The 10,238-nt window shown below is 50.3% G+C and overlaps 2 protein-coding genes across 2 annotated transcripts; both read left to right on the top strand.

Moving 5' to 3' along the window:
* Window positions 1-2,795: 2,795 nt before the first annotated feature.
* COCVIDRAFT_106361 (hypothetical protein) lies at window positions 2,796-4,530 on the top strand (the record flags this gene model as incomplete). Its single annotated transcript, XM_014698421.1, has 3 exons — window positions 2,796-2,968; window positions 3,059-3,453; window positions 3,503-4,530. Coding segments are annotated over 3 exons (1,596 nt in total), but the record flags the coding sequence as incomplete, so codon positions are not given.
* Window positions 4,531-5,438: 908 nt separating this feature from the next.
* COCVIDRAFT_40137 (hypothetical protein) lies at window positions 5,439-10,112 on the top strand (the record flags this gene model as incomplete). The annotated part of the gene is made up of 5 exons (XM_014698420.1): window positions 5,439-5,674; window positions 5,832-5,904; window positions 5,952-6,128; window positions 6,176-6,313; window positions 6,360-10,112. The coding sequence occupies 5 exons, from the start codon at window positions 5,439-5,441 to the stop codon at window positions 10,110-10,112; spliced, it is 4,377 nt and encodes a 1,458-aa protein (XP_014553906.1).
* Between the last annotated feature and the right edge of the window lie 126 nt (window positions 10,113-10,238).

Below are 10,238 nucleotides of genomic sequence, written 5' to 3'. Positions count from 1 at the left end.
GGTTTTTGTAAGAGGAAGGGGGGTCACATTGTGATGTAGGCAGTATGTTACGCTGATTTTTTTCTAATTTGAAAATGAAGATGGGGAAGAGTTCATGTATGTGATGTCCACATTTACCTACTTTGGGTCTGTTAGCGCTTAATTCAGGTGTACTAGTGGAGGTGTTGTCTCCTGTATTGAGTGTTGGTTTGCTTCTTTGGGCAGTAGAAATGGCGGTGGCAATGAATTGCTTCAAGCGTATGTTACAGTATATGTGTGCAGTGTTTTGTATGCTAGAACCAAATCGAAATCTCAGAGATGATTCGGATATCAGTGTTGAACTAGAGGCATGCGTGTAATCTCGTTCCCTGTCCATGCTTCACGCGGACGTGGCGTAATCAGCACGTTTCATGGTCACAAAAATCCCGATGCAGCCTTGCCGACACAAAAGAGTCAGTCGGTGAGCGGAGGAATTGTGAATTGGGTGTGTTGTATCACATTGCATACACGAGGCTCTTTGCTCCTGACTCGGTTGTGTAACCTCGCGTGGGGGAGCGTTTCGCCTTCCGGTGGCTGCAGGGCGGGCATTGGATCCTTATTCCCCTTGAGGTAGAAGGAGTGAAACGAATGGCTGGGGGAAGTGGATGTATATCCGAACGGGAATGCCATCCGTCGGCGGAACGGTTGCAGCCATGCCGCGCTGCTGGTGTGGGTGAACCCCTGTGTGACGGCTTGAAAGCCGTGGGATGATACATTGCATGATCTCCGCACCGCTAGTCCAGTGTGCTCCCGTCACGGTAGGCGCCGCGTTCTAGAATTCCTATTACGGATAATCGTCATAGCTAGATTTTTTTTTCGACTCGATTCGAAGTCATGTGGTATGAGCAGATAATCAGTTGTCCAACGTTCAGAGTGGAACAAGAGATAGGAAGGCGACATTTTACGGCATTCTTCAGCAGGTGATGTCTATATTAAAAACAGTAAGGTTTAGCGAGGTTAGTGAGGTTGCTTATGCATTATGCCTTGTGAGATGGATCGATCATGCTTCATGTCAGATTGGAAGCAGAATCTTCTGCCGGGCACCTGGTAAGCGGTCTCGCGGTACACTGGTATATGAGATCGAGCCAGATTTTTGGAAGATCGGTAATGACTCGTCGGGAATGAGATCTAGTAACAGATTGCTGAAAAATAATATTTGTTGGTGGGTAGACTTTTGGACGGTATTGCAAAATCTTTCGGCGGTTGTGCCGCGTGCCCATTTGGACTTGCCCCTCAGAAATTCGGATGAACTGTATGTGTCTTAAACGGCAGTACAAGGGTGGCAGGTGACAGGCGAGGTGGTAATGCAAAAGTCCTCGGAGGTGCTGCTGCCTGTATCATACTAGGCGCACTGATTGCCAGACGTAACTAGACCCTGCAAAAGTACTGCTTAATGGTTCATGTGGGGGTATATGTGGGATGTTAGTAGTAAAGAAAATAGAACTTGGATCAGAAGCAGTTCATGAGCAGGCTTTGTTCGAATGCTTCTTGGATAGAATATTGAAAAATTGTCCAAAGCTGTAAAAGGGAGTCAGCCTGAAGCACCAATTCCACATAACAGTCGGGCAGGATTCGAAGATCTGCATAGTGGGATTGAGCGATAACGGCCCCATGCGCGTCAACGTCGTTTATGCCGCCTTCTGTAAGTATCCTTGCGGTGAAAACGTCTAGGACCCTAGCATAGCCTATTGCTCGTCATTTTACTAGTTGGACTTGGGTAAACTTGCAGAAGACCCAAAAAAGCTTACGAGGTATGTCTAAGGATGTAGCCAGCGCGAAATGGCGTCTCCACAAGCTGTGGTGGAGAATGACCTGTTGGCTGGAGCATCGTATAACTCTACAACTGTCATTGCTGATCAGGATGCTTCCGCGGACGCCGTTTTTAACATAATTCCTTGGTGTTTGCTGCCAGGGGTTGCGAAAAGACCTGCTTGAGAGGCCGCAGGGGCATATGGTTGGGATGATTCAATAGGCCCGTGCCAGCTAGACATGGGCTACTAGAGGTCACAGTTAATAACATCGGTTCTATTGCTGTTGTCCCTCTCAAAATCCTGTTCGCTACCTTCTATCCTTGATACCGGAATTCTGTCCTAGTTTGTCACCAGAACAGTCCTCACAAGATCGGTCAGTATCGTGGCTAGTGCGTCACGCTCCTCCTTTTCCTTGACCGAGTTAGGCTGGCTGAACACGACTTCGAGTTCGCGTTGGTCAGACTTGAGAAGCGAAGAAGGGTACTGTTAGTTTGAAAGTTGGGAGATAGAGTATATCTTGCTCCTTCAGGTAAGCACTGTTTGCACAAAGACCCAAGCGAAGTTTGCGAAGCCAGATACTATGTCCTGCAGGCTATCTGTGAGCCGCCTTGACCTCATCTGTTTTGTTCTCCTGTACTGGAAATAGGTTTTTGCTCACATATGGGTCATGTGTTGGATTGATATACACGCTCACCATGATTTAGATTCTTCGCAATTGCGGCGCTATCTTCGACTGCTTTCTGGCATATGCACATGTTGATGGGTTAAGTCTTGTTAGCTGCAGCTCAGTATATCATCCATGGCACGGTCACGATCCCGGCTCGTAAACCTACCGAACGACCAGCAACAAATACGGTCGAAGCGTGGCGCTGCAATGAAAGTGGACCAATATGGCGTTGACCCGTGGGCGAATGGTGGTGGTGGGGTTGCTCGAAGACCACGGGCAAGTGCATCTCTTTATATGTCCAGCTCGCTGGAATTGGCAAAAGCAAGGAGGACATGTGCTAACATGTACAGGAAAAATCCTCGCATCACCCCGAAGCACCAGTGCCCATCAAGCAAGATGAATCACGAATCGACATCGCGATACCTATTCCCATCGCGCAGACTTGCTGGAAGATCACCTCTCCAGATGGCCGTGAGCAGCTGTGCTACGAGCCCATTCCCGGCTTCGAGCACCTGTGGAGCGGTTCAGGGCCGTCGCAGAAAAACGATATCTGCTTCGATGCCTCGCCCAAAGCCGCTTCCTTACAGCTATGCCAGCCGACCATGGCCCAAGGACTAGGTAGGGCACCTACTGAACCCAGGACGCTGCCTAGTACACGAAAGAGAACTCGATCCAGTAGACGAAAGCTGCGTTCGCAGCCCATGGCTCAGAGCACAAGCGACGAGGAGGATAGGCAACTTGGTGAGGATGTCAAGATTACAACTGAGCAGACATATACCTTCTACATTGGTGACATTGATGAGTTGAAGAAATTCTTCCGCCGGAGACTTGATGAACTTACTATGAAGCCTCTGCGCCCTATTGTTACAGCTTGGATTAAGCAGATTGAGCCTAAGCGGTTAAGCCGTTACGGGCGATATCATAAACAGCTACCCAAAGACCAGCCCGAGGAATGCTCTCCACCCTGGTGGCCTCGAGACGTTAACTATGAAGAGCCATCACACCTTGATAAGGCGGGTAGGTAGCCACTCTGATTATGTATGGGTCGACAGCTAACGCTTCTTAGGGCTTTTGACGCTAGCAGTCGACATTATGCTTCAACACCGTCTCATTGACAAGGAAAAGCGCAAAGGTTCTTGGGTGGCGAAACTTCGGCAAGCAGCCCAGTATGCTGTCGAAACAACACCTCCTGAGCAATTCTCTTCATCTAAAGGATCCAACTTTAGTGAGAAGATGCAAAGTCGGGCCCTAGCAGAGATCCTGCCCAACTTGTTCGAGACTGCGCAGCTATACGAAGATCACTTTGCATTGCACGGCCACTACGAGGGCTCTGGTAAACCAGATCCTGGCAAAGGAAAGCGAGTGACCTGGCAACCGCTCACTAGGCCAGCTCGCGAGCCCGTAAATCCTAGAAAGCGCCCTCGAACAACCAACGAAGGCACAGCCCCTAGATCAGAAACCGACATCGAAATTTCTGGAAACGAGACCGAGATAGACGACTGTGTAACTTTGTCTTACCTGCGCGGCCAAGAATTGACTTCGGACCAACCTGAGGGATCTGATATCTTCAGGTCAAAGGAACCTCCCCAGCAGACACCTATCTCGGCCTGTGGAGATACAGCTGCTCCCCTCCATACATGCCCTTGTAGTACCACTACGACACCCAATGTTTCTTTTGGGCAACCGATGCATGGGCTTCCTCTGGGCGAGAAGATGGACCTAGACGTTGGGATGGCTGCTTGCACACCGCTCCATGATCACACCTACATTAATGGCGGCAATCTAATGCAGTACTCTAACAGCGACCCAGGGTACAATCAATACTCGGTTGAGCTACAACAGGATGGTTGCCCCCTTTTCAGCACGTCTCAATCCGGATTTTCTTTGTCCTCGACACCATTGTATCACCATCCATTTCCTGCATTTGATGCGCACTTTTCTCATCCGGTTGAGCATGTAGCATTCCACGACGACACTTATTATCCTCATGGCTCCAAGATGTATACGTCGTCACCGGCTAATTCTCTGCACTTGTTCCATGATACATCCAATGATGCTGCCATGGCATGCCAGGCGGAGGCGCCTCGATACTAACGCACAACTTGGCGTGTATATACCGGATTGATTGTCAATTTCTTTCGACTCATGATGCTCTGCACTCACGATTTACGGCCGCGAATATTTCATCAGCTCGGCTTCACAGCTTTCGCATCTTGTTCTAGACTGGCAAAGGGATGACCCCAATGCTGCTTGCTTCGGCACATTAGCTGGAACATATTTCGGATTTCGATTGTCAGATTTCCAGACTTTTTGTTCCCTCAGTCCATCGTGTCTTGCGACATACCCTCTACGACGTAACGCTGCTCACGACTGCATTGCAACGACTTCGGTACACCTTGATGAATGTTTGAAGGAGAAATGTAATTAGGGATTATGGTTAATGTTATTGGGCTGGTGGTCTGCTTTCACTGCGAGGTGTCGTACGTGTAATTGAAAATGGTGGAGTTAGCAGAGGAGATGTGTTGGGAAAGGCCATGAAGCAGACGACCACAGTGCGAGCTTTTGTACTAAGGGATGGCGATGCAGCCCAGGCGACTGTATCTTGATAGAAAAGACGCGTAAGCGTCGCGTATTATTAGCCAAAGATATTTCGGGTATGTTACATCAAAGAAAGATCCATGGGCAGAATGCGCAAAAGTGTTGGAGGACCTGATTGTGACCAAGCCTAAGGGGTCACACGTGTGCCAAGGCGCTAGTACCGCGTCACAGGCCCGGGCTTGTGAAGTCCATCGCAGCTCGTTGTTCGCGACTTTAATGGGTCTTTGTTGCATTCCAGCAGCCGCCAGTCGTTCTCAACCCGACTCGGCCAGCAGCACACGCCCAGAACCCCGAATCGAACTCGCTTCTACATCCGACACCAGAGCATTCCCAAGATCCGATCATTGACTGTGACGTTGCTCACTGATCGCGCACGAAACATACCTTGTGATAGAGTCGCGACCATGGCGACTCCGCGCGGTGGAAGGGGTGGTGGGAGTGAGAGAGGACGCGGTGGAAGAGGCAGTTATACTCCGAATTCGAACCGTGGACGTGGAAAGAACAACGCGCAGAGCGATGATGAGCGACCGGCGCAAACCCTCTATACGCGTGGACAGGGACGACAGCACACGGGCGGCAGTAGAGGCGGTTCAAATGGCAATGGTGGATTTAATGCGCGGGGCGGCCATTTCGGTTCTTCGTAAGTTCTCTTATTTCCTCTGACATGGCTACAGGTCGTGGGCGGACCAAGGGCGTCATCACCCGGATACACTGCACGTAATCACTATCATTGCGACATATGCCAGACGAGGGCTTCTTATGGCTGCTCGCGGCCTATTCTAACCGGATATTTCCAGGAATGCCTTTGCCTCGAACAAGAACAACACACCGAACTTTGCGCCCCACGAATATCAGAAACGTCTGAACTACGTACGAGCCTTCCTACCCATACTTTGGACCAGCGCTGATAGGGCTAGATTAAATCCGAGCGACCCAAGATTCGTGAGCAATTCATTAAAAACGGGCTCATGAACCCAGAAGGCCAGATGCGCTTAAGCGACTCAGTCAAGCTCTACGGCATATGCGAGGAAATGTGCCCAGAGTACGAGCGCGTGCGTCGCATTGTTGAGTTAGATGTTAAGGCGCCGGAATGCGTGAGTACCAATTGCAATATCCAAAGTACTCTTACTGACCTGTGCAGACCCCCGAGACCCAACACCTACCCAGCCGCAGTCAGCGCATACCAGACGAGTCGCGCATGGTCAAGGCATATGCACGCTCTGCAGCGGGTATGGATGTAGAATTGGTTTCAGAGATTCGCTCACCCTCCACTTGCTTGGTAAGTCGCTAGTAGCCTCTAAGCAGCAGTTGACTAACTACTGTAGAAAACCCTCAAGTACCTTTTTGGGCGACTGGACGAAGACGACTTCCAATTCCTTCATTCGTGGCTTTGGGACCGAACACGAGCCGTCCGGAAGGACTTGCGCACTCAGCGCATTGAGAACAAGACCGATATCGCAATCCTCCTCACTTCCCTTGAGTACAGCGCCCGTTTCTACATGCTATCGGCTCATCACATGGCTCAGAGTACAAAGGACGATTACTCGCATCAGCAGGATGTCGAGCAACTGAATCAGACTTTGATCTCACTGAAGGAGCGATATGGCGACAATCGACGAGCTGGCATTGTGTCAGAGAACGAGGCCGAGTTCTGGGCGTATCGCTTGATTTTGGCTCCTATTTACGCCAATACACAGCTCGAAAACGAGTTACACCGCCTGCCCAGCGACCTGCGAAACAATCCACGAGTGAAGACTGCCTTGGAAATCTTTCGTGTTCTCAAAACAATCATTATTCACCGAAATTACGACAATTTCGTTCAATGCCAGTCCAACTGGAAGGTTTTCTGGGATCTGATCAAGTCACCGAGAGTCTCATATCTGATGGCATGCGCTGCTGCGATCTGCTTCAACAGGGTACGCCACGTCGTACTCGACTCAGTTTGGCGTGCCTATCGAGTTGGCCAATACAGACATCAAGTCAGTGTTGAAGAGTGGACGACTGGCAAGCTGAGAGAAGTCCTGGGCATGGATACTGACTCGGAGGCGGTTCAATTCTGTGAAGCTCACGGTTTCGTGTTTGAAGTGAACGAAGCAGGTCAGACTTTCTTGGATATCAAGCAAAAGAGTTATGAGAGGAAAGCTGTGGTTCTTCCCAAAGCCGATGTCAAACCTCAATTCTTCTCCGCATCAATTGTCGAGGCCAAACGTCACGGCCGTCCACTTTCAGCCGTCATCGCAGGCTTGACCGTACAAGAGACTAAGAAGGGCGGTTTCTCTTTTAACAATGCATTCACAAACCAGGTTGGTCAAGCGGAAGACCAAACGTCGTTATTCATTCCAGAGAAACCAAACATCTTCTCTCAGCAGTCAAACGGACCAAAGTCATTAAGTGGCAGTTTCAACCCAACGGCTTCTCCGTTCCAGCCCAGCAGTGCACCCACAGGAAGTTCTAATCCTTTCGTCAAGGCTCCACAATCCGGCGTATTCGACCCTTCAAAGAATCCCATCAAATTCGCGTCGCCGGCAGATGCGAACACGAACCCATTTCTTCAGCAAGATAACTCTTCGCCTTTCCAATCTGCACCACTCGCAACTCCAACAAATCCTTTTTTGAAAAACAACACTACTCCGCCTCAGCCTACCACATCTGCGGCACCAAGCAACCCTTTTCTACCTTCGCCGTTTACAGCTGCGCAGTCGAAATTCCAACCACAAGATTCGACTTCGGAACCTAAGCCAGCCCCACCAGCCGAAGCTCCTAAGTCAGCTCCCGCCTTCAATTTCACTACACCGGGCTTCAACTTTGCACCTCCACAGGAAACTACAGAACCCGGGGGTTCTTCTACATCAGCAGGGTCGTTTTCTACCACACAGGCAGGATCATTTTCTTTCACACCAGCAGGTTCACCACCCCAAGAAGATACGTCCGCACAGGAAGCTGAAGCTGAAGCGCAAAGAGCGGAAAAAGCCCGGCTTGAAGCAGCTGAGAAACAACGACGGGAAGATGAGGCACGACAACGTGTGCAAGAAGCGCAACGGTTAAAGCAAGCAAAAGAGGAGGAGCGAAAGAGGGAAGCTGCTGCCGCGGTAGAACGTCAACAAAAAGAGCAGGCAGAGCGAGAGCGCAGAGCACGTGAAGAGCAGGAGGAATTGGCCCGGCAAGCGAGGCAACGTCAAGCACAAGAGGAGGAAGCTCGGGCAAAGCGACTTCGTGAAATGGATTTGGCATTACATGCGCTTACATCGGATGTCATGTTTGACCCTCATGAAGGATTGTTGATGCAGTTCATCGAGAATTCGGTTATCAACATCTCGAATGAAGCTGCAAAGTCAGTGGAGATGGAGAGGAGAGTGGCGCACGTGGATCGCAAATACGAAAATTATTTGGTGGAATTGAAGCGGGCGGGATTGGCCAAGATTATGGCCGCGGTTCAAAAGAAAAAGCGAATGCAAAAGGCTAAAGAGAGGAGGAGACGATTGAAAGAGAAGCGTATTTGGACAATGTCGATGGGACAGAAAGAGCACACAGACGCGTCTGTCCTTGGGCAGACTGTTGCCCTGAACGGTGAAGCAGGGCCAACAAGTCAGCCCAACGGTTATGCAGCACCGCAACAACGTTCGTCCAACACTCGGCGTGCTAAACGAACAGAAGAGCGGCGAAACCTGCAGGTCTCCGAAGCAATCAACACAACAGTTCCTGATGCAACTCCTAACAACCCAGGTCCGAGGGCAATGGGCCGTTCTCACAACAATCCGCCAAATACAAACACAAGCAAAGAAAGCTCTTCGGCACTCGCGTATTCGCAAGCCTACCGCCAGGCCGCTGCAACGGCACCTGTAGATCGAACAGAAACAGACTGGTTCAAACTACGAGCGATGGGCATTGACCCTAGCAAACACCGGAAGAGGAGTTTTGACTTTACTTCTTCTGATGAAGAAAAGCCAAACCTGATTGAGTCCAAGCGGCCGAAGCTGTTATCAAAGTCTCCTTCAGTGGAAAGTCAATTACCACCTACCCCCAAGACTATGGACGAGGAGCAGGTTGATCGGGCTGAAGCCATCAAACAGTCCTTCAAGGGCTCGACATACACAATATCACCATCTCATTCGATCAACGGGGCTGCCTCTATCAGTGGTCGAGCCTCATTCAACGATTCTACCAGCAGCTTGATCGAAAGAGCTCGAAGGATAGTGGCCGGTGCCAAGTCAGAAATGCCGCCACCTCCACACACCAATAGCGCAATGTCTGTCTATAGGGCTGATTCCTTTAACGGAAATGCCAGCCAACTCATTGCACGTGCCAAAGGGCTTGCAAGACATCATGATACAACTTCAAATGTACAGCATGACTGGAGCCGAAGCGTTCCCAACCTTGGCTTCTCAGCATCTCAGAGCCAGCGGTCAATGTATGGTAACAGTAGCTTCGGCAGCACGGTGTCGACCAAGGACCGTCCAGCATACTGGGGACGTACAAGTCGGTTTGTACCTCGCCATCTCTACGGTCGCGGTGCGGACGCTGTTCGTGCGTACAGAGTAGAGCAGGGCCTTAGCAAGTCACCGTCCAGCACACGACCGGCTAGTGCAGAGCCTATGAGTTTCTCATCTCCAATCCCAACCCAGCAGTTGTTTGTCCAGCACGCACAAGCCCGAACCCAGGGCTACACCCAGGAACAATACAGCGATACGGAAGAAGCCAGTGGCGTTGACGTCGTTGATGTTGACGCTGAAGACTCAAATGCCGTCATGACCGATGATGAGGGATTTGCTGGTGCAACAAACTCGTATCCTGGCTCTCAGTTCCCTGCTGCCCAGTCCAATCATCAAGACTACGACGAAGACGCAGATTCCGAGATGCTGGAAGGCGAGGACGACGACGAACTCCTCGACTACGACGAGTACGACGAGGTTGATGAGGACGAAGAGATTGCAGACGATTTTGACGAAGAGGAAGAGGAAGAGGAGGATGAGTCTCAAGAAGAAGAAGAAGAAGAAGAAGAAGAAGAGGATGATGATGGGGGCGAAAACACCATGAAACCCGGAGCAACCGAAGACGACGCCATTGAGCTTTCTGACTAGGACCTTTTTCTTTGCCGAGGAGAGAATGTATTATATTTTACCCAAACAAGCATTTAGTATCAGCATAGCGATGGCGTTTTTTCTATCTTTTCTTGTCATCTTTTACCGTTTTGCTGGTCAAGGACA

This window comes from Bipolaris victoriae (genome assembly GCF_000527765.1).
Source record: "Bipolaris victoriae FI3 unplaced genomic scaffold scaffold_78, whole genome shotgun sequence".
NCBI lineage: Eukaryota > Fungi > Ascomycota > Dothideomycetes > Pleosporales > Pleosporaceae > Bipolaris > Bipolaris victoriae.
This window is presented reverse-complemented; position numbering and strand designations above follow the sequence as displayed.